This window comes from Peromyscus eremicus, chromosome 15, assembly GCF_949786415.1.
Source record: "Peromyscus eremicus chromosome 15, PerEre_H2_v1, whole genome shotgun sequence".
In the NCBI taxonomy this organism is placed as follows: domain Eukaryota; kingdom Metazoa; phylum Chordata; class Mammalia; order Rodentia; family Cricetidae; genus Peromyscus; species Peromyscus eremicus.
The window spans coordinates 60,600,223-60,623,958 of NC_081431.1; the positions used below are offsets into that span (position 1 = coordinate 60,600,223).

Consider the following 23,736-nt stretch of genomic DNA (forward strand, 5'->3'; position numbering starts at 1 on the left):
CCTCTTCCCCAAAGGATGAAAACCAGAGATAAAGTCAGGTGCCATCACGGAGCAAGAACCTGTCTGAGTCTGAGGGACTGCAGTCGAGGAGGGGCAGACTTGTGCCTCAAGGTCACTGTCATCACCATGCCAAACTGGAAATGTCAGCACTGACTGGAGAGTTGGACACATTTTATTGAGAATATAATTTTCTCTTTGTTTCTATGTTCTGTACTAGCAAGTGATCTGATACAAGAATGTGAAGCCTCTTTGTTTGGGGAAAACGGGGGGGGGGGAGAAGAGGTGTGCAGGGAGGAAACAGGGTAAGGAGAGAGGGAGGGAGGGAGGCCCAGGCACTTTACAGAAGAGCTCTCTGCTCTGATGTGTTAGCACATTTAATGATGGCTTACTTGACTTACAGACCATCATGCACACAGCCCTTGCTCCTCTACCTAGCTGAACCCACACGCGGCCTGGAGAGCCAGTACAGGGCAGGGAGCGCACGGGGCAGAGGGGTGCGGGGGCTGCCTGGCTGTAGCCATGGCCCTTCTGCTTTGCCCCGAAAGGGTTTAACGCAAGAGTGGCTTCTTTTCCACGGTTATATAGACGAACAACACAATGATGAAAATGCCAAGGATGGCCAGCTTCAAGCTCCATGGGATGCTGTTCCCAGGGTTCTGGCACGGGATGCTGTTCCCAGGGTTCCGGCACGGGATGCTGTTCCCAGGGTTCTGGCACAGGAACCTGGTCCCTGGGCTCTGGTTCCCTTGGCAGGAATCCTCTTTGGTAAAGCACCCATGCTGGATCCTCGGAATTAGTCTTGCAGCACACCTGTGGAAACATTTCAGAGGCACCTAGGATTGTAATCAGCTGCTTCTTGATCGTCTTTTAGAGTAAATGTGTGCAACCCGGTGGCCCGTGGGAACAGCCCTCAACCCACTGAAAACCTGTGCTAATGTCCTCATCCATCAACCCATGTCAGCCCAGAGGAGGGCTCTCAGTGCTACAGGGCATTTCCTTCCACTTTCACTGGCCTTTGAACTACTCCGTGCTGGCAAAGTCTGGCTCCAGGAACTTAGCGACTCCGAATCCCCCAATGGGAAGCTGTACACATGACAGGGAGTCAGAACAGGCCCTGACCTCCTTTCTGCACAGACTCAGCACCACCTCCCAGGGTGCACATGGAAGTGCTTTTCAATCTTCCTTAAACTTGACATTTAAAGCAGCGAGAGGGTTTAGCGTTAAGTACCTGCTGGACCACCTGTGTGACCTTTGACCTTACGTTCCGGCTACTCTAGTCCTGCAAGACCAGCTAATGTTTTCTCAGAAGTTAGAGAACTTCAGCCAGGGAAGGCAGAAAGGTCAGAAGTCAAAAGTCATCCTTTGCTAAAGAGCAAATTCAAAGCAGTCTGTGATAATATGACCATGTCTTAAACACGCCCTAGCCCCCCATAAAATAGTTATGGAATTTTGTAGAGCATTAAGGGAGTTGTGTGGTTGAGTCATTGGTTGGTATTTGGAGACTGAACCCAGGGCCTCATGCTCTCTCACTGAACCACACCTAAGACCCCACTTCTGAGTAATAAACTCACCTGTGGTCTAACTTTTATCACAGCCATGGCCCTTTTAAAATATGAGCTCTTATCCAGTTTCCAAAACACAACCAGCAACAAATCTCTCCCGATGAGCACAAATGAGGCCTTGGGTTCTGGTCTGGGTTCCTTGAGACTTTTGACATCCCATCAACACACTCCCCCTTCCAACACCTGTTTTCTCATCTCCAAATACGAATGATGATGAGATATAGACTTTGGCTTTGAAATTATGTGGTCTCAAGTCTGTCTTCTCTCTCAGAAGGTTCTCTTCAGGTTCAAACCCTTCACAGACCTCTGAATAATGAATCCCACCCGCCAATGATATCTAGGTCTTTTTATGCTACCGAAGGTTTTACCTGAGGCTGGGAATGCAGTTCAGGGTAGAGCTCTTGGCTAGCATGCCCAAGACCCTAGGACACAGGATTATCAGGCTTTACCTGACTCCCTTGGTGGGTTTCTGGCTCAGGTAGATGTCTAAGGTCCCTCTTTTACTAGGAGAAGCCTCGGGTTTCTGTTATAAAAAGAAAATGCCAACAATAATTTATTTGCAATGTCTTATAACTTGGTTTTTGTTCTGGAAAAAAAAAAATCAACCTGAAAACTGGCCCAAGTTTGAGGCACACCGGGTAGTTTAATACTTGAGTTTGTCTTTCCTCAGTGGTCAGCAAAAGCACCCAGTGCCACGAAGTGATATTTTACTCCAGTGACTGGCAGGGGGTCAACAGACACCTGGATGGCTGGGGTCACGTGGTGAAAACAGCGTTCGGTTACTAAGCATGAACTCCGTTTTGTCTTTTTTTTTTTTAACTGATTTTTTACTTGGAAATTGTTTTCTCTTTCTTTCTTCCACTTAAAAAATAAACGCGTCATTTCCATGTAAATAATAGTTGTTGAAATAAATGTCTGTGAACAAGTACTAGAAAACGTAGGGAATGAACCATTTCTCTTTGCGAGAACATAACTTGGAACAACCGTGTTTTCTTTTTTCAAAGACTTATTTTATTTCTATTTATGTGTGTGTATGTCTATCTGTATGTCTGTCTGTCTTGTTTGTACAGGTGCCCAGGGAGGCTTGAAGAGGGTGACAGATGCCCTGGAGCTGGAGTTACAGGTGGTTGTAAGCTGCCAGACATAGTGCTCTGGGTATTGAACTCAGGGTCTCTGTAAGATCAAGATGCACTCTTAAATGCTGAGCCTTGTTCCAGCCCCTGTCTTTTCTTTTAATAATAATAATAATAATAATAATAATAATAATAATAATAATAAAACTTTGGGGACTGGAGAGCTAGCTCGGCAGTTAGGAGCAGTTACTGCTCTTGCAGAGGACCTGAGTTAGGTTCCTAGCACCCACATGAGGTGCCCATAAACTTACATAGGCACACACACATACACGTAAATAAAAATAAGCAAAAAGTAAATCGTTTTCAAAATTAAAAATACATCTTTTATGGTATTGTACTTTTGGGTGTCTGTCTGTGTGGTGTAAATTCCTGTATTTGCATATTTGGATGCCTGTGTGGAGATGCACGTGCAAACGCGTGTTAGAGGTTGATGCTGCCTGGAGCTGCCATCAGCTGCCTCCCTCAGCTGCTCTCCACCTGTGTACTGAGGTCCGGTCTCTCACCTGAAGCCACAGCTCACTGATTCAGCTGTCTGGCCAGCCAGTTTGCTCCAGGGATCACGGGTCTCTGCTTCCTGGGAGCTGAGGTTTCAGGTACATGTGAGCACACCCTCCCAGTGTTCACTATTTATGTGGGTGCTGGAGATCCGACCTCTGCTCCTCACACTTTTATTGCGAATGCATTACCCACTAAGCCATCTTTTCAGCCCATATTGTTCAATAAAATGAAAAGCCATAGCCTTTGGTTTCTTGTCTGTGAGACAGAGTTGTCAAGATGAAGAAGGTGTTAGCATACACAGATGACTAAAACCCCTCCGGGCATGGAGAAAATATTCAGTAAGTATTAATAGTAACGATTGTGTTAGTTATTATTAATTCTGAAACAGAAATACACAGAGGTCCTTGGGAGCAACAGAGACGGTCTCATCTCAGGTGTGCATAATTCAGGGACTGAAGTTTCTGGATGTTCACTAAAGCCTCCACTGAGGCAGGTTCCAGGTCCTTGTTGAGAAAATTCGAAGAGTGAAATACAGTACAACAAAGGGTGAATTTCTAAAATCTTTGATTATAGAGAGAGCTTAAAGACCAGCATAATTCCTTACTACATCCTAAATCTTATCCTTATACTCACAGGTAAGTGTAGCTACCTCCCTCATCAAAAGTTCTCTTACGGCAAATGGAGACATCACAGAAAACCAAGCCGGGCGCGACGCAGAGATCAACAGGCTGTGGGGAGCCCAACCTCATCAGATACTCTTGTACCACAGTTCCTGCATCGATGGCCGAAGGAACATCTCAGAAGAGATGGGTGGAAAGCTGGTAAGGGCCAGAATACCAGGAAGTCTGCCGGGAAACAGTCTCTCATAGAAATGGCCACAAAAACAAGGCCGGAACATAGGAACATTAACAGGGCACACTAACACGAAGGAGGGAAAATCCTACAGGTCCCACCCCTGGACGAGGAGCTACAGACAACAGCTGGGGGCTGAGGAAGGAAGACTGAGCCTAGCTCATGGTGAGCACCCCAATTGGTTATCCAATCAAAGTAAGCCCCCAAACCATATACACACAAACAACAAAAATGGACTTAGCAGGTTGTATTTATATATTTTCCCACACATATACATATAGGTATATTAGTAACAATAATAATTAGGGAAGAAGAGGCTATCGATTTGAAAGTGGTGGGGAGACACGGAAGGGTTGGAGAGAAAGGACGTGGGAGGGACCGGAGGAAGAAAAGGGAAGGAGAAAAGAACCGTCATTATATTTTAATTTAAAAAGTCAAATTTTAAGAGAAGAGTTTACTGCAGAAAGAGGAGCTCAGGAAAGGAAGCCGGCAGAGTCAGATGAGCACCCTACGGGAGGGGCCCTGAACGGAGCTGGGCTGTGCAGGGCTTTCCCTCGGTGATCACAAGTGGCTCACACACTGCTCACCACAGGAGAGTGCTCACACTTTGAAGTCCCTGCTCAGTAGGCATTGACCTTGGCTGCCCTGCTAGCCGCTAGCCTTGGCCAGCGTTGCTGGTCCCTGCCCTTGCCAGGGTCTGCCAGCCATCAGCTCACTGAGATGTAGCTGCAGCTCTTCTTGGTGAGCTCATATTTGGCTCCTTGTCTAGGGGTCTGGGGCAGCCTCCTTCCTGCAATAATAGTTGGAGGCTTTTCCCAAGCTGTTTCACCTACAGTTAAGAACACATGAAAAGGCAGCAGACTCCTCCATGTGTTCCTTGTGGGACATCGTGAGTGCTGGTGGCCTGCAGACACTGGCTTTGGTGGCCTGCAGACACTGGCTTTGTTTGGTCTGAGTTCTGGCTTCCTCCTACTGGTCACCTAAGTTACCTCCCACTCAGCTGCAAACCCTTTCATTTGTTATCCTTACTGCTTTCTTTCTTTTTCTTTCTTTCTTTTTCTTTCTTTCTTTCTTTCTTTCTTTCTTTCTTTCTTTCTTTCTTTCTTCCTTCCTTCCTTCCTTCCTTCCTTCCTTCCTTCCTTCCTTCCTTTTCTTTTTGTTTGTTTGTTTGTTTTTCGAGATAGGGTTTCTCTGTGTAGTTTTAGTGCCTGTCCTGGATCTCGCTCTGTAGACCAGGCTGGCCTCGAACTCACAGAGATCCGCCTGGCTCTGCCTCCCGAGTGCTGAGATTAAAGGTGTGCGCCACCACTACCCGGCCCTTACTGTTTTCAAACTGATTTTTTAAACCTTAACATCTGTTTTCACTGTAATAATTTCATGTTACTGGTTTTCTTTTTTTTTTTTCTTTTTTTTTTTTTTTTTCTTTTCCCTCCCCATGTGGTGCTGGGGATCAAACTCTAGTTTTTCCTCAGTTGTCCATTCATACTTATTATCCAACCCTCAGAGGATGTCCAGGCCTCTCGTTAACTACCATTCACCAAGCTCTAGGCCCCAGACACCACTGACTCACAGAGGTCTAGTAGAAGGACTACGTCCCCTTTTCCTGGTAAGGCTGTTGGTCCATTTTGGAGATTGAGACACAGAAAGGTTAAGAACCTTGACTGGAGCCACATAGTCTCATCAACTGAGAATCCTGTGTTCAAACCCTGTAGCAGCCTCCTCTGTACCTCTCGCTTTCTAAAACGAATTTCTGTAGGAATCTTAATTACTCTCACGCATGCACATCCCTCCTTGACTCTGTTTTGTGGCCCTAACCTATATACATCATAGTGTACTTAACTGGACATTTTATTTATCTACTCAGAAAACACTTGCTGTGTTTTTAAGAAGACTTATTTCTTTATCTTTCCATTCATTTAATGTGTATATATACATTCCTGAGTGTGTGAATACACACCATGTTTGTGCCTTGCCCAAGGAGGCCAGAAGAAGGTATTGGATCCTCTGGAACTAGAGATGGTTGTCAGCCACCATGTGGGTGCTTGGAACTGAACCCAGGTCTCCTGGAAGAGAAGCAAGTGCTCTTCACCACCTATCTGTTCTGTTTTGCTGACATGTCAGGAGGTCTGTGGATACTGAGACCACACACTCGCCAAGCCACAGACAGCTAAGCATGGAAAGTCACTCTGTAAGCACTCCATTAATTGGATCTTGGTCAGTTGACTCTCACAGCATTATGTCCTGTTTCTCTTGACCCCCTGGAATCCTGGGACTTGAACAAGAAAACAAGGCAACCAGCCAATCACTGAAGAGAGGACTGGCTGCCTCAATAGAACAAAAACCCAAGGCTGACCAAGGGGACATCTGACCATAAAACCAGAGAGGCTGGACCTGGGTATGTGTGGCATGTGGGACGACACAGAGGACAGTGACATCTTGAGGTTTCCATAGCAAAACTCTGGTCTCTGAATGCTCTCATGATGCTCACTGGAACACCAAACCTGGTGACTGGACTGTCACGGACCCATCGGCAGATCCAAGGGATTTGGCCTGGTAGAGCAAAAAGGTATGAACACCGGCCTATTTCTGACCAGAGCCATGGGAAGGCTGCGGTCTGTCTGTCCCTGCCTTCTTTGTCCTTCCTAGAGAGGATCTCTCACCAGGGGCCCAGGGGCCCAAACAGGGCCTGCAACTGTGCCCCTCTCTGCTCACGGGCCTGCTGGTCCCAGCCAGCTCCTAAACACAGGTTCTCAGGCACAGTCCTCCTCCAAGGTCCCCACAGCCACGTCTGCTCAGCAAGAGCATTTTGTGCTGTTCTCAAGGGTGCTGGAAGATCTTTTTGTTGAGTGAATTCCATTTTTAAAAGCCTTTGACTTAGAGAAAAATTTAAACATACACAAAAGTAGACAATAGTGTAGCGAGCCTCCGCACGTCTGCCGCACACCGCTTTTTTTCTTCAAGATAGAAATAGGAATGTTAAATAAAGCACTTAAGATAGAAGTCTATTGCAAAATAAAATTACAGGATTTCACGGCTCTCAGGCAATCAAATACTCCCTCCTCTTTCTTCCTGTCCTAAGTAGTTTTAGCTCCTTTATTCCTTTTTTTTCCCTTTTTTGTTGAGACGACATCTTGCAATGTGGGCCAGGATGGCTGAATCCCTGGACTTGAGCCATTCTTATGCCTTAATATCTGACAAGCTGGGCTACAGGTGTGGAACATGCACTTGTCTACCCTAGTTTTTGTTTGTTTTGAGACAGGGCCCCTTTATGTAGCCCTGGCTGTCCTGAAACTCACCATGTCCTTGAATTCACAGAGATCCTCCTGCCTCTGCCTCCTGAGTACTGGTCTACCCTATTTTTAAATAAATTGTCTATACAGATATATGTGTGTATATATATGTACCTCATTCACATATAGAATTCTTATGTAGTATGTAAAGGGTGTACTTTTTTTCTAATATAGAGTAATTATGGCCTGTCCACTTGAATGTGTATCATCAGAACTGCTAAAATACCAATAATGTTGTAAAGACTGTATCTCAGGAAAAGGGTTACCAATATGTCAACTGGCAAACAGTAGAAAATCTTATACACACAGCAACATCAGCTGTCCACACACTGGATCTTCACACAAATAAATCTAGAAGGAAATAACAAAAACAAAACTAAACCAGGTTTTGCAACAACTGGTATCTGTGGATGATTTATATTTCATCTTTTCTTTTCCCCCTGAGACAGGGTTTCTTTGTATAATCCTGGCTGTTCTGGAACTCACTCTGTAGACCAGACTGTCCTGGAACTCAGAGATCCACCTGCCTCTGCCTCCTGAGTGCTGGGATTAAAGACATGCACCACCACCACCCGGCTTTATATTTCATCTTTTTAAAAATTCCTTTAATGTTATAATCTGATCTCCTCCATAAACATCATTTACAATGGAACAAAAACAGACTGGAGTTCATTATAATAATGAGCGAGCCAGGATAGACACCCCGGCAAGATGGAATGTCCTCGCTTCCTTTGCAATTTTTATTTTTGTTTGAGACAAAGTCCCATATGTCTCTGCTTCCATTTCCACATGTGTGGACAAGCTTAATAGAAGCCCCTTCCTCATAAGCTAGCTTTGAGATTGAGCTTATTTCCATAGCTAGTATTACAAAGAGAATGCATGGCTTATTGTATCAGCACATCTCTGACGTCTTGTATTTATCACGACAGCCATGGCCTGCACTGGGCTCCTGATAAGCAGAGATGTGGTCCCGTATTTGAGACATATCCTTGGCTGGCCTGGAACACACTATGTAGGCCAGGCTGTCCTCAAACTCAGAAAGTGCTGCAGTTAAAGGCATGCACCACCCTGCCCAGCATATCTATGCCTCTTTTTCCCCATGTGCTGTGGGATGTCCTGTATGTTGTGAATATATGTTGCTATGATTGATTGATAAATAAAATACTGATTGGCCAGTAGCCAGGCAGGAAGTGTAGGATAGGCGGGACAAACAGAGAAGAGAGGCTGGGAGGTGGAAGTCTAGGGGAGACGCCAGCCTGCCGCCCAGGGAGCAACATGTAAAGGCAACAGGTAAAGCCACGGAACACGTGGCGACATATAGATAAACAGAAATGGGCTGAGTTAAGTGTAAGAGCTAGTCAGTGGTAGGCCTGAGCTAATGGCCCAGCAGTTTAATTAATCTAAGTTTCTGAGTGATTATTTTATAAGTGGTTGTGGGGTCCGTGGTGCTGGGCAGGACTCCAGCTAACCCAGGTCCAGAGCTGGAATCTATAAAACATTCAGAGCCCAGTGCTGGCCTGGGCATGGTGGTACATGCCTGGAATGGTAGTACACGGGAGGCTGAGGCAGGAGGATCCCTTTAAGTGTAAGACCATACTGGACTACAGACAGAGAACTTTTTTTTTTTTTTGGTCTCTTTTTATAGCCCTGGCTGTCCTGGGACTTGCTCTATGAATTCCAGGCTGGCCTAGAACTCACAGATATCCACCTGCCTCTGTCTCCGAAGTGCTGTATTTAAAGGTGTGGGCCATCTATCTTGCTGGAGATTGAGTGAAGCAAGCATAAAAGGATTGTAGAGCAGGGGGAAGGTGTGTTCTCCTTTGCTCCTTGACTCTCTTCACTATACCCCTGAAAGCAAGTCAGAGAATCTTGCTTATCAGAAGCCCAGTGCTGGCCATGGCCGTCATGAAAAACACAAGACATCAGAGATTTGCCAATGCAATGAGCTGTACATTCTTTCTATAATACTAGCTACTATGGAAATGAGCTCAATCTCAAAGCTAGCCTGTGAGGAAGGGGCTTCTGTGAAGCTCGTCCGCAGATGAGGAGACAAAGGGAAGCAGGGAGCATGTCAGCAGCTCGCTCTGGCTCCGGGGCTGGTGAGGGGCTGGTGCCAGGAGGCCGCCCCAGCTGCACAGCCGAGTCCTCGCTCAGCATCACCGGACCAGACAGTGTGACAGTGCGGCTCCATTAGGCGGTTGGAAACAGTATGTTCTGAACATCTATTATCTTCGGGATTCAGTGTACCTCGAGTCCCTTACTCCCTCTAAGATCCCAGGAAGTAATTATGGGCACTATTTTGTAGATGAAGAAATAGAAACTCAAGACGTTCAATGATTTGCCCGAACTCAATCAATAAAAGAATAGGTAGATTTTAAAGCTTGGTTTTGTTCTTTCTTTTTTTTTTTGTTTTTGCCTTCTGCGGCACTAAGGCTAGAAGCCATAGCCTCAAGCATGCTGGGAAAAACTTTCTGACTGAACTCAGCAGCTGCTCTGATACTCACATCTTAAACACAGATATTATGCCTTCAAACCTTTGAAGATTTTTTCCCCCTATTAGAAAATTTGTCATTGAAAACACACCAAAACATCTCTTTAAACTTTCCATTAATTAATAAATTATCAAATCATTATTTCCCAGTGGAAGCAATGTTGACAGCCATTTGTTCTGTTCCTGGGCATTTCTGGAATTTCTGAGAAACAGCCTTTTTCTTAAGACTTTTACTAATTCTGGCCTACTTAAGCATATCATTTTGACTCTGAAAGTGGATTGTATATGAGATACTGAATCACCCTGTGGTATATTCTAATTAACTACAAAACACTGGCTTACCGTCTAGGGCCAGCGTGAACAATAATCAGCCTGTATTCCCATTAAGGCCTTCTGCCCTGACTCACGTTTGGGGCTGGAGAGATGGCTCAGTGATTATGAGTAGGAACTGCTCTCCCAGAGGGCCGGAGTTTGGCTCCCAGCACCCGTGTCCCAGCTCTCAGTAACCCCAGAGCCAAGGTCTCTGGCCTCCATGGGCTCCACACACACAACCCCCTCAGCCCCAAGCACATAATTAAAATAAAATAACTCTTAAGAAGTACACTTGTTTTGTTTCATTTTCTTGAGACAGGGTTTTTCTGTGTAGCCCTGGCTGTCCTGGAACTTGCTCTGTAGACCAGGCTGGCCTCGAACTCACAGAGATCTGCCCGCTGGTGCCTCCCGAGTGCTGGCATTAAAGGCGTGCACCACCGTACCGAGATTATACTTGATTTTTGAAAATGGCCTAACTTGACAAAAGCCACCACTAATTGTCCACAGGGAAGCACAAGATTGCATTTTGAAATGCTTTTTATACCTTGGATGTAAAGCTAGTCAAAATTTCGTGGGCCAACACCTCCAGTCACAGAAGTGAAGAAAGGGGCTGGACAAATTTCTGCCCTTCCTTGTTCCTGTTCTTCTAGGGACATCTTGCCCTTGCACTTGGTAGAGTCAGGATGCTCTAGGGCTTGGACACGGCAGTCTCTCCAACATGACAGAGTACCTAGCCACTCTAGTTTGTTAATGCTATGTATGTACATGGTTTATATGTAGAACTGGACATTTACATAGATGATGTAGCAAATCTGAAGTTATGACCAGTTCTCAGAAAGTACAACAACAAAATTCATCTGACTTAGAGCACTCTAAAATTGGGTTAATCCCAAACCGGGTGCTGGTGGCCCACATCTTTAATCCTAGCACCCAGAAGCAGAGGCAGGAGGATCTTTGTGAGTCTGAGGCCAGCCTGGCCTACAGAGAGTTGCAGGACAGCCAGAACTATGTCATGAGACTCTGTCTCAAAAAAAGCAAAAACAAAAACAAAAAACAAAAAACAAATTTGGGTTAATCCCAAATCCCTTATTCACTAAAATGATTATAGCCAAAGTTCTCATAATAACATTCCACTTTTACTTTACTGGTTTTACCTGAATCTTTTTAAAATCAAGTTTCATTTAGAAGACAAAGCTATGCTTGTGCTGGCAGCATTTGGGAGGTAGAGGCAAGAGGATCAGGAGTTCAAAGCCAAGGTAGGCTGCACAGCAAGGAAGACATCACTCAGGGCCACATGAGACTCTTCTATAAAAAAAAAACCAAGACAGGGGCTGGAGAAAGGCTCAGTGGTTAAGAGCATCCGGTTTGATTCCAGTACACACCTCAGCACCCACGTAGATGCTCACAACCATCTACAGTCTGAAACTCCAGTTTCAGGGGATCTGATACCTTTTTCTGGCCTCTGCAGGCACCAGGTATATGCACATGGTACACAGACATACATGCCGACAAAACATCCATACACATAATAAAAACAAAAGCAGAACATGGCTGGAGATATGGCTTAGCAGTTAAGAGCACATAGTGCTCTTCCACAGGACACAAGCTCAGGTCTCAGCACCCATGCTGGGCAGCTCACAACCACCCGCAATTCCAGCTCCAGGGGATTTCTCCTCTGGCCTCCACGAGCATCCACATACACAAACACATAAATTTAAAAAATTAAAATCAAAACAAAGCACCTATACTGTATTCTTTTAATTTAAACAGTGATGTCTTAAATTATTTATTTGTATTTCATGTACATTGGTGTTTTGCCTGAATGTATGTCTGTGTGAGGGTGTCAGATCCCCTAGAACAAGAGTTATAGACAGTTGTGAGCTGCCATGTGGGTGCTGGGAATTGAACCCAGGTCCTCTGGAAGGGCAGCCAGTGCTCTTAACCTCTGAGCCATCTCTCCAGCCCCCAAGCAGTGGTTTCTGAATGACTTTAAAAGCTTTAAAAATAAAAGCATGAAATCCTGATGACATCACCATTCAAAGTGATTCTGATGAGGACTGCCTTAGCGTGACCAAAGGTGTCTCCTAAAACCTACATGAGAACTCACGCCCCAAGGTGAACTATCACGATTATCGGGACCAAGGAAAAAGTGCTCATGGCTCTCATTTCTAGTCCATATTGTAATAAAGAGGTCTTAGCCAGTGCAGTGCAACAAAGAGAATGCCATCAAGGAGATGGTGACCCGAAATATCCATGGAGTGAGCTTCCAGAAGTGTGCCCCTCAGGCACAGAAGAAATCCAGTAATTTTCCATGAAACATACAGGGTTTCCAAATGTGTGCATTTATACTAGTTGTCTGGGACAAAGAAACAAAGAATATCCCATATCGTATCATATCTGTGTTTATTTGTCCAAAAAACATGAGGATGAGTATTCAACACAAAAGCTCTACACTGTGGTAACCTGCTACCATGGTTAAAAAAAAAAAATCTATAATCAATGTGGATGAGAACTAACAGTGGCTGTCAGTACAAATCTGTCAAAGCGGTCAAACAGGGCTGAAGAGATGGTTCAGTGGTTAAGAGCACTGGCTGCTCTTCTAGAGGTCCTGAGTTCCATTCTCAGCACCCACATGGTGCCTCACAACCATCTATAATGAGGTCTGGTGCCCTCTTCTGGCGTGCAGACATACATGCAGGCAGAACATTGTATACATAATAAATAAATCTTTTTTAAAAAGCAATCAAACAAACAAGTGTATCTATGGAAGATTGATATGCGACAGGCACAACACTACAGATGGACAGGGATGGGCTATTCCATGGTGGGGTAGATGGATGTCTTGGCCAGGTCCAGACCACACCCTCAGATATACATGAAACAGGCCTGCAAAAGTCTTTGTGGAGAAAAGCTGTTGGTAGGCAGATTGCAGGAGCAGAGCGCTGACGGATCTGTGGGCTTCTTTACCTCACATATTCAGGATAGTGTGCTGGAGAAGTTGTAGCCTTAGAAATGGCAATTGATGTAATCCTCCCAAGGAGCCCCCAGAAAGCCATGAAGAGACAGTCTAGTAAGACAGAAAACGTTCTGCTAGTAATTGCCCCACTGAGACAGAACAGTCTGTCAGTCATTCGAATAGAGTCCGGAACTTCAACCTGTGTGTGGGACCTTCTACACACACACACACACACACACACACACACACACACACACACACACACACCAGGGATCCCCAGAGGTGAATCTGGACTTTTACCCACATCTGGCAGCCCAGCCACGTCCAAGAGTCAGAGGAGATTCTGAGCCAGCCAGGCAGGTGGCTCAGCAGGAGAACTCAGATTTCCTGGCCTGGGCTCCAGAAGCCTGTAAACATGGACTAAATAGCCATCAGCACCGAAATGGTACAGACACTGCCATTATCTCCCCAGGGATTTAAAGCAGCCACCATAACATGCTTTGCTGAGCATATCTGAGGCAAATAGAAAAAGATTCTTTTCAGAGAAACAGAATGTATGGAAAACAGCCAAGTGTGAATTTTAGAAATGAATTAAAAGAAAAGAAAGCTTCACTAGATGAATCAATGAATTCCAAGACAGAGAGATAAAAATCACCAAATGACAGAACAGACCAAGACACATGAGCTGGGTCTCAGAGTCATGGGGGGCCTTAAGAAAATATCTAACACTGAAAGAGAAGGACGGAGTGAGTCTGGAAGGAGGAGTCAAATAAATAATGGCTGAAAATGACCCAAACTCGATAAAAAGACATTGAGATTTGAGAGGCCAAGGGAATCACAGAGGGGAAACGCCTGGAGAAATCCAGTCAAGAACCGTCATGTGATTTCTGCAGACTTCTGCACAGGGCATCATGGAAAAGGTGAGGTGGAAGACTGCAGGGTGAGAAAGAATACTTCAAGTCGTATTCTGATAAAAACTCACAATATGTAAAGAGTTTTTACATCCCAACAAACACAAGAGTAAAATCCCCTTTTAAAGATGAGCAAAGGAAGCTGGATGGTGGTGATGGTGGCGCATACCTTTGATCCCAGCACTTGGGAGGCACAGGCAGCCTGAGTTCATGGCCAGCCTGTTCTACACAGTAAGTTGTAGGCCAGGCAGGGCTACACAGAGAAAACCTGTCTTGAAAAAAACAAAAACAAACAAACAAAACAAAACAAAAAAACTATGAGCAAAGGATTTGGAAAGACTTTCTTTCTCTGGAGGAAGGTACTGAAACAGACAATAAACCCATGAAAATCCACTCAGTATCATTAGTCATAAGGGAGATTCAAACCAAATGACCTCACCACCAGAATGTGTGTGTGTGTGTGTGTGTGTGTATGGGGGGAGTGTAAAATGCTTACCCAGCATACACAAAGTCAGGTTCAATCCAAAGCCAGGCACATTGGCACACATCTGTCAGGGCACAGGGATGGAGATAGGAGGATCAGAAGTTCAAGGCCATCCTCAGCTAGTAAAAGGCCAGACTTAGATACTTGAGACTCTGTCTTTAAAAGCAAACAAACTGAAAACAAGACAAGAAGAGAAGAGGGATTGGGTGTGGTGGCACACACCTGCAATACCAGCACTTGAAAGGCTGAGGCAGGAAGCTTTCATGAGTTCAAGGCCAGCCTAGACTACAGTATGAGATCCTGTCTCAAAAAAAAAAAAAAAAACCCAAAAACAACAACAAAAATGAACCAAAAGCCACAAGGCACTCAAAGGGGAAGAGAGGAGAAGGCAGAAGAAAAGGAGATGGATAGTATCAACATATGATGTACACATGTGTGGAAATGCTGCAATAAAGCCAGGAAAGCGAACAATTAACATACATCGGTAATTATAACGTCTTTACAACATGAATGACAGCAGGGAAAAGAACAAGTGTTAGCGAAGACTGGGGTGTTAGCTCACCTGTAGCTGCTGGGAATGTGAACCAGGGCAGCAGCCAGAGAAGGGAGCCTGGTGACTCCTTTAAACACCCAACTACCATGTGATCCAGCTAGGCCCCTGCTGGGTCCCAAAGCACTGCAGCCAGGTGCTCAAACGGGTGGGCAAGAGTGTTCACAGCAGCGCAATTACAACACCTCAAACTCCAAGGCACCTAAAGGTCCCCACACAAGTGCCGAATAGTAAAGTGTGGCTTAGACACGGAACAGAATATTCCAAGCAAGGAGGTACTAAGGGAAATGCTTGCAGCAGTGTGGATGGATCACAGAAATCCCGTGTAAGGTTAAAAGATTAGAGAGTGCAGGGGGAGACTGGGGAGTGCAGGGGAGACTGGGTAGTGCAGGGGGAGATGGGCAGTGCAGGGGAGAGACTGGGGAGTGCAGGGGAGATGGGGAGTGCAGGGGGGGATGGGGAGTGCAGAGGGGGATGGGGAGTGCAGGGGGGGATGGGCAGTGCAGGCTCCACTGCACAAGGGAGCTTTATTTCAGACCGAGGCGGTGGTTCTGTGTTTGAATGCACTCACCCTCCTGTGACTGTGCACTGTGGTGTTTGGGTTTCCTCACCATCAGTCACTTCCTGTTGGGAGCTGGGGAGATGCTCAGAGGGTGTCTTGGTAGCTTTTCTATTGCACCATGACTGAAGCAGCTTATAGAAGCCTTTATTTGGGACTCACAATTTCAAAGGTTAGAACTCGTGGCCATCATGGTGGGAAGCGTGGCAGCAGCCGGTAGACACAAAAGTGGAGTGGCAGCTGAGGGCTACCCCTTCATCTACAAGCACAAGGCAGAGAGAAAGACCAGGAATGGCATGAGCTTTGGAAACCCCAAAACCTGTCTCCAATGACAGGCTTCCCCCTGACAAGGCCACACCTCCTGATCCTTTCCAAGCAGGTTTGCCAATCGGGAACAAGTATTCAAATATATGAACCTATGGGGAGCCTCATTCAGACCACCACAGTGGGTAAAGCGCTTGCCAGACAAGCATGAGGACCTGAGTTCAGATCTCCAGCACTCATGTAAAAAGCCATGGCCCATCTGTAACCCCAACACTTGAAGGAGGCAGAGAGACAAGCAGATCCCTGGAGCTCTGGGGAAGCTACTGCAGCCAAATGGTGAGCGCCAGGTTCAGTGAGACCCTGTCTCAAAAAAATCAGGGCCCAGAACAACTGAGGAAGACATTCAACATCAACCTCTGGCTGGCCAGTGCTCACTGACCCCCAAAACTGGTACCCCCACCCATCACACACACACACACACACACACACACACACACACACACACACACACACCACAAATAAACAAACAATGGGTAAATCTGGATGAGAATCATATAGGTTTTCTTTTCGGGGACTTTCTATAAATTTGAAGTAATTTCAAAACAAAACTTTTTTTGCGGGGAGGCAGGTTCCAAGACAGGGTCTCTCTGTGTAACAGCCCTGGCTGTCCTGGAACTGACTCGGTAGACCAGGCTGGCCTCAAATTCAGAGATCCACCTGCCTCTGCCTCCTGAGTGCTGGGATTAAAGGCGTGTTCTACCACTGCACAGCACAAAAACATTTTTAAAAGAGTGAAAAGACAGACCAAAGTGAGTAGAAGGTATGTGCTACATCCATCACTGACAAATGACCGGTATCCACAATGTCTGAATCAAGCCTATAAACCAATAAAGTAAACAATCTAATAAAAATGGGCTAAAGACATGAACAGGCATTTCATAAATGAGAAAATACAAATGACCAATTAATATGAGAAAATATTAGTAATAAGAGAAATCCCATTTGCAATCACGAATAACACACCCCACCACCACATCTGATAAAAGTTAAGTCTAGCAGTCAGGTGGTGGCGCACAACTTTAATCCCATCATTCAGGAGGCAGAGGCAGGCAGATCTCTGTGAATTCGAGGCCAGCCTGGTCTACTGAGTCAGTTCCAGGACAGCCAGGGCTGTACAGAGAAACCCTGTCTTGAAAGCCTAAAAATAAAGTAAAATTAAATCTAGCAATGCTGAAGTTTGAAGATTTAGAATAGTATTGTTGATTTGTTTTGAGACAAGGCCTCACTATGCAGCCCTGGGCTGTCCTCGAACAACCTGCATAGACCAGGCCTTCTCTCTCTCCTGAGAGCTGGGTCTCAAGTGTGTGCCACCACACCCAGCTTAGCAGAATTTAATGTGTGGCTACTAGGACCACAGATGGAGGGTCCCTTTTCAAATCATAAGACATTTTATAACCAAGTATCAAAAGGTACTCAGATTCAACTTTTTGAGGCAAATTCCATCCACTTATTTGTATATATTAGCTGTGTGGACCTGTGTACCATTGGTGTACCAATCAAAGGAATCAATCCTCTGGAAAAGGCCTTTGCTCCCCGACACAAATCCTCTGTCAATGCCTAAAAACAGACACCAGGGGGAGCGATTTCATCACTAAGGCCACCTTTCTTCCCTCTTGGTCACTTAAGAGAACTGGGTGGAAATAGGGACTAGAAATTCTATTTCCAGTTTTTCTTTTAGCTTTCTATGTATTCTTGTACATAGAAACATCATCTCCTTCCTGTACATTTCCTCATCTGTAAAGAGAGCCAAGGAGCTTGTCAGGGAGGAAATTCCACCATCAATAATTATCTTCAATAAATCACATCTGGGCTCATGAGTTATGATGAATGGTGTCTAGTGCCCATGAAGCTGTCCCCGTGAGTGCCCTATGGGGAGGACAGCAGGAAATTCCTTCCGATAAAATGAAGATAGATGTATGTTCTCAGAAGGGAAATGATAGTAAAATCAGTATGGCTATATTCCTGGAAGGAAGGGACAGGAAAGACACACTAGGCCGTGTGCTCCTAATGGCAGAAAACCCCATGATTTGTTCAGTTTTAGGAACGTGGATGGATTTACCTTGATTAGCATCTTCCAGTTTTTACAGTCAGAGTTCGGCCTCCCCGGGTCTGCCTGCTGCCATGTCGTCTCACTGACCGGTGTCTTTTACACAGAAAGAAATCCACAGATTAGCAGGTAACTCACGACACACCACGGTCACATGAAATCCCCTCTCCTGGGAGGCCAGCGTTTTTAAGGTAGGATGTTGAGGTGAAATAACGTTCTTTGCCAAGATGGCAGCTGGCTCCCGTTAGCGTATGTCAAAGGGGAGAAGAGAAGACTTATTAAGTAGTTATAGAATGTGCAAATTTACACTTCACTTGAGCCCAGCTAGAGGAATATACAGCTCCTATTGGGAATAAGAATGTTTTTCAGTTAATTAACAAACTATTATAGTGATGTTTAACATCGGGCCTTCTAGAACATACTACTTGATCCACACACTTAACGGAAACCATTTACATTCCCTTGTCTCATTGGGCCTTCTGATAGCAACATTTAACCCTACACATGCTAATTGTAGGCCTACAAGGTCTCTTAGGTATCTACAAGGCTACATAGACATTAAGGCACAGAGAATAAAAATCCTATTAAAAATCCTATTCCATTTTAATCTTGGAATAACTTAAGAATTTGAAGGTTTTTCTCCCGAGTACCCGTGTACCCTGTACACTAAGGAAGTGGACAGAGAGGACAGGGACACAGGTGTGTGAGCGAAGAATGGAACAGCAAGGCTGTAGGGGGTTCTGAGTGTCTAGAGGTTGAGATAACAGAGCAGAGGAACTGGGGTGGCAAGTGCTCTGGAGCCAAGAAAGGGGCAGTGAGGGGAGGGACACAGGAGTGTTGCTACATGCAGAGGCCAAGAAGGTGGCAAGGGGGTGACGCAGAGGAGGCAGCTACTGCGACAGGGCGATTATCTACACAGGAGAAAAACGGAAAATTGAGCAAAAATATAAATACATCGATGATAATAGAATCCACAATCAGAGGCTAATGGAATTCAGGTTAGAGAAGTGACCCACTAAGAGAAATTGCTAGAAAGAACAGACCACTGAAGTGTTGATTGCTGTTGGAGACCAATGTTAATTTCAGACACACCTAGGTAAATTTCAGACCAATGCATCTGTACATAAATACAGGCATTATATATAGAACAATACATTTGTGCATTCTGAACAGGCCAGTAGTGATGCTTCCTCAGTCTTGGTTTCTAAGTACCACCCTGCTGGCCTACAAGGCCTGAGGTAAAGGGATTTCTGGGACAGGGGAAGAGCAAGGTAAGTCTGAAGTGTCTTCTGAGCTGGAAACTAAGAAATGATACAGACTTGTTAAAAAGTGTACCACATCCATCTTCACAAGGCTGTCTCTGGCCAAATCTGGGGTAAGTCAAGCATTAAAATGATACTAAGATGGCAGAGGCAGGTGGATCTCTGTGAGTTTGATGCCAGCCTGGTCTACAGAGTGAGTTCTAGGACAGCCAGGGCAACACAGAGAGACCCTGTCTTGAAAAACAAGCTACTAAGAAGGTTTCAGATGCAGCTCCATGGTGAGGTGTGTGTTTAACATGCTGGAGGGTCGATCCCTAGCAGGGACTTGTGTGTATTTGTACACATACAGCAAGTAAACTGCCTGTCTTAGGGTTTCTGTTACTGCAATGAAACATCATGACCAAAAGCAAGTTGGCGAGGAAAGGGTTTATTTGGCTTACCCTTCTAGGGAAGTCAGGACAGGAACTCACACAGGGCAGGAACCTGGAGGCAGGAGCTGATGCAGAGGCCATGGAGGGGTGCAGCCAGCTGGCTTGCTCCCCATGGCTTGCTCAGCCTGCTTTCTTACAGAACCCAGGACCACCAGCCCAGGGACAGCCACAATGGACTGGGCCCTCATCCATCAACCGCTAATTTAAAAAATGCCCCACAGGCTTGCCTACAGCTCAGTCTTATGGAGGCCTTTTCCTGTTTGGGGTTCACCTCCCTAGACGACTTTAGCTTGTGCCAAGTTGACATAAAACTACCCAGCACACTATCCCTGGGTTCTGTGAGGCATTGTCACAAATTATCAGGCCCGAGAAAGGGGTCATAGAAACCCAGACTTGAAGTTGGTTCATCAAAAGCACAGGAGAGCCAAGGAGTGGGATTGGAACCTTCAATGAAAGCAGTTTGGGAGACTGAGCTCTCAACCGTGGGACCTGATGCTAACTCCAGGTAGCTGTCGAATTGAATTGTCCATTTCTGTAAGAAGAATTGGAATATGGGCTTGTATCTCTCTCTTTCTCTCCTCTCTCTCTCTCTCTCTCTCTTTCTCTCTCTCTCTACACACACACACACACACACACACACACACACACACACACACATTTGGTGTCAGGAATAGTCCACAATTAAAGTAGAGCATACTAACCCAGCGGAATGAAAGCACTGATCTCCAAAACTGGCCCGGGCATGAGTTATAGGGAGAGACAGGCATTGTTGTGCCAGGATGAAGGACACTGAAGCAAGACAACTAGATATGCGAGGTGTTTCTGGGATGGGACAGTAGACCAGAAAGCAAAGGATGCTGCTGAGACAGTAGTTGCAGCCCAGCAGGGTCTGTACATTGGAGGTGAGCTCGGCCCCAGGTGGATCTCTGGAGTGTTAGAGGGTGATTTCCCTTTGAGGTCAGCAGAGTGCCCGCCCAAGGGCTGGAGGCTTCTTGTCTACAGTGTGTTCTCAAGAGGGTTCAGAGAGCTGGGCGGTGGTGGCGCTCGCCTTTAATCCCAGCACTTGGGAGGCAGAGGTAGGCGGATCTCTGTGAGTTCGAGGCCAGCCTGGTCTACAGAGTGAGTTCCAGGAAAGGCACAAAGCTACACAGAGAAACCCTGTCTCGAAAAACAAACAAACAAACAAAAAAGAGGGTTCAGAGACATAAGCCACCACACAGCAAAAATGATACGTGGTAACAATGCAGCATTGGAGTCTGGTGAAAGAAGACAGAGTACTTTCTACAACTCTCCTCACTCTGTAGCTGTAAAATTATTGCCAAGTGACTTAATTTTAAAATGTTCAAAGAAATGGAAGAGGATATAGGTAGAAGATTAAAGAGGAGTCCTCATTACCAGGGGGCACAAAAGCTTTTTTGTTGTTGTTCTAATTTTTTTGAGTCAGTATCTCATTATGTAGCTCAGGCTGGCCTTGAACTTGGAGTGCTTCTGACTCAGCCTCCTGGGTGGTAGGTTTACAGATGTGTGCCACCATGCCCTGCTTATACACACTAGACTTTTAAAGGTTTGGTCTGCCTCCGTTGCATACAGAAAGCAGTCTCTAATTATGCCTGAGTATTTACTTATATAAATATTCCTCTGGGCGCTCTGGTAAGTCATATTCTGCAGCACTCTGCGCTCAGCGCTGAAGATCTTGTTTCCATTACTTTAGTTTTTCACTTGTTACTCTGTATTGTAGCTAATTAAATACTGTGCTTTTTATGGAACAATCCCGCTAACAAAAACAATAGCCCTCATTTGTAGCTAAGTATCTTTTATTAGATGGCATAACTGCTCTGCTCCGAGCTATATCCCCAGCCTGACTTATATGTCTGAACTCCACCTCCACACCTCACTACAAGGCAGAAACCATTATTAGCCTTCTTACAGGTGGGGAGCTCACACACAGCAAGGGTGGGACCTAGCCAAGTGAGAGACAGAGCTGGGACTGAGCCCTGGCAGTCTGTCTCTAGCGCCCATACTTTTGATATGTCTTTTTGTACCTAGAGCATATTTTAAAGTTTTTTCATAGCTGGGCATGGTGGCATACACCTTTAATCCCTGCACTCAGGAGGCAAAGGCAAGGGGATCTCTGTGTGTTCAAAGCCAACCTAATCCACAGAGTTAATTCCAGGCCAGCCAGGGCTGTTATAGTGAGATGCTGTCTCAAAAAGCTTCCTTCAGCATAGAAACTATGCCTCTCTCTGTGTCCATGTTCTTCTTCAAGCAGATTTAAGATAATGTCCTGTGCCCAGAAGTGACCCTCAGCTGATAAGCTGAACCTGGGCGGAAGCTCCGTCTGTCTTCTGAAATGTTGTCCATTCACTAGACATAAGCACTGTCTCTCAAAGTTGTACTGTCTGTCTAAGGGGCAAAATAACAGCGTGGAATAGGAAATGAGAGAAAGAGGCCATACTTCAGTGTAGGACCAAGGTTCCTTCCAAAGAGGCCAGTAGGGACCAGGAAGACCCTCTTCATATGTCTGGAGTTGAATTGAACTCAGAGCAAAGACGAACCTTTCTACCTCCAACATTTTATGACCTAGAGAGAAAGCTCTTGGGCAAAGGGTTGGGGGAGGCTGACTGGAAAAGCAGATTCCTAGGCACAGGGTGCGTGTGAGAAGCTTGGGGTGGGATGTGTAGGAAAGTGGCAGAGATACTGGGGTTCGGGCCATAAAGACAGGTTATCTCTGGACAGAAGAAAGGAAGTCTTTGAAGGGGCAGCATAGCTCTGTCTCTCTCTGTCTCTCTGTCTGTCTCTGTCTCTCTGTCTCTCTCTCTCTCTCTGTCTCTCTCTGTCTGTCTCTCTCTCTCTCTCTCTCTCTCTCTCTCTCTCTCTCTCTCACACACACACACACACACACACACGAGAGAGAGAGAGAGAGAGAGAGAGAGAGAGAGAGGCAGACAGACAGACAGACAGACAGACCCACTCCCTACCAGCTTGCCAGCTGCCCTCTGGCTTTGGGCTATAGCACCCCTCTCAAGGTGAGGTGTACACACACAAATACTTCAGTCCTTGGGACTGACCCCAGATGACCACGTGCCTGTTCTGACCAAGACAGTCCTGCCTTCCTCTTGTTCCAGTCTCCCGGACTAGGAACCTCCATTCTTTCCTCATCCTGTTTGAGGTGATAAATCACACAGGCACCTTACTCAAGTCCCACTTTATACAAGATGCCAGTGAAGGCTGTCAGCACTGTTACAATCAACTGTAAATCCCTTTGAAGAAGGGGTGGGGGCTGAGTTATACATGCAAACCTAGCTCTCACCCCAACACTGGAAAGATGAGCCGTGTCCAGTCCCTGTCTGATGAAAAGTGCTACGGACTTCTACACGGAGACCTGGTTAGCTTGTCTTCTTTGCTAGGCATGTGCTTTACTACTGAGCTGGCTTTGTGAGTGGTCTTAATGACCAAATCTGCAGGCTAGGTAAGTGGTTTGACAAAATACATATTCACTCTGTTAAGTGGGGTGTTGCCACCGTCAAAGTCCAAGTCTCAAGATGGCTGTACTTCGCTAGGGACCTACGAAAATGAAAGGAGAGCGTATTGAGCAGACACAAAGCCTCCCTTCTTAGGCACTGACGAGATTATTTGGTGCAGACCACTGCTCCAAACAGTGTATACAAGTGTCTACATAAACACACTTTCTATCACCTTTTCGAGGAAACCCAAATGCTTATTTACATTTCCTTCCAGATATAAAGTGGAACAGATGTCGTGGGGGCCTTCTGAACAATCAAAATGCCTTATATAAATCCTTCGCAGTGAAAGCTTCTGTGCATCACCAGCTTTCTCTGTGATTCTATTGCCAGTTGAAAATATCGATGCGGCTTTGTCTCGGGTTTATGTAAAGCGAAGACCGCGGGCCGCTTCTTCCACTTTTAGGTGTTTCAAGTAAGAAGGTTGCTTTTTGTGCCGTTTCCATCTCTGTTAAGATCTAGACAAAAGGGTTTTCTGAGGAACTGGGGATTAGTGAATAGGAAGGATTCCTTTAGAGAGCCATTTAGTAGACTTTTGAAAACCCTTTTAGAA

The 23,736-nt window shown here is 45.6% G+C and overlaps 1 protein-coding gene across 2 annotated transcripts in view; it reads right to left on the reverse strand.

The window, feature by feature from the left end:
- Positions 1-358: 358 nt before the first annotated feature.
- Lemd1 (LEM domain containing 1) overlaps positions 359-23,736 on the reverse strand; it is a 31,732-nt gene continuing 8,354 nt past the window's right edge. Inside the window, exons 5-6 of one of the 2 annotated variants that reach the window (XM_059280729.1) lie at positions 2,012-2,085; positions 359-810 (exon numbers count right to left, since the gene is read on the reverse strand). In XM_059280729.1, coding sequence (XP_059136712.1) covers positions 549-810; positions 2,012-2,085 — 336 coding nt within the window. In that variant the 3' untranslated portion in view covers positions 359-548. Of the gene's footprint in view, positions 811-1,930; positions 2,086-23,736 lie in introns of both variants that reach the window. The other variant, XR_009383241.1, reaches the window with a different exon arrangement.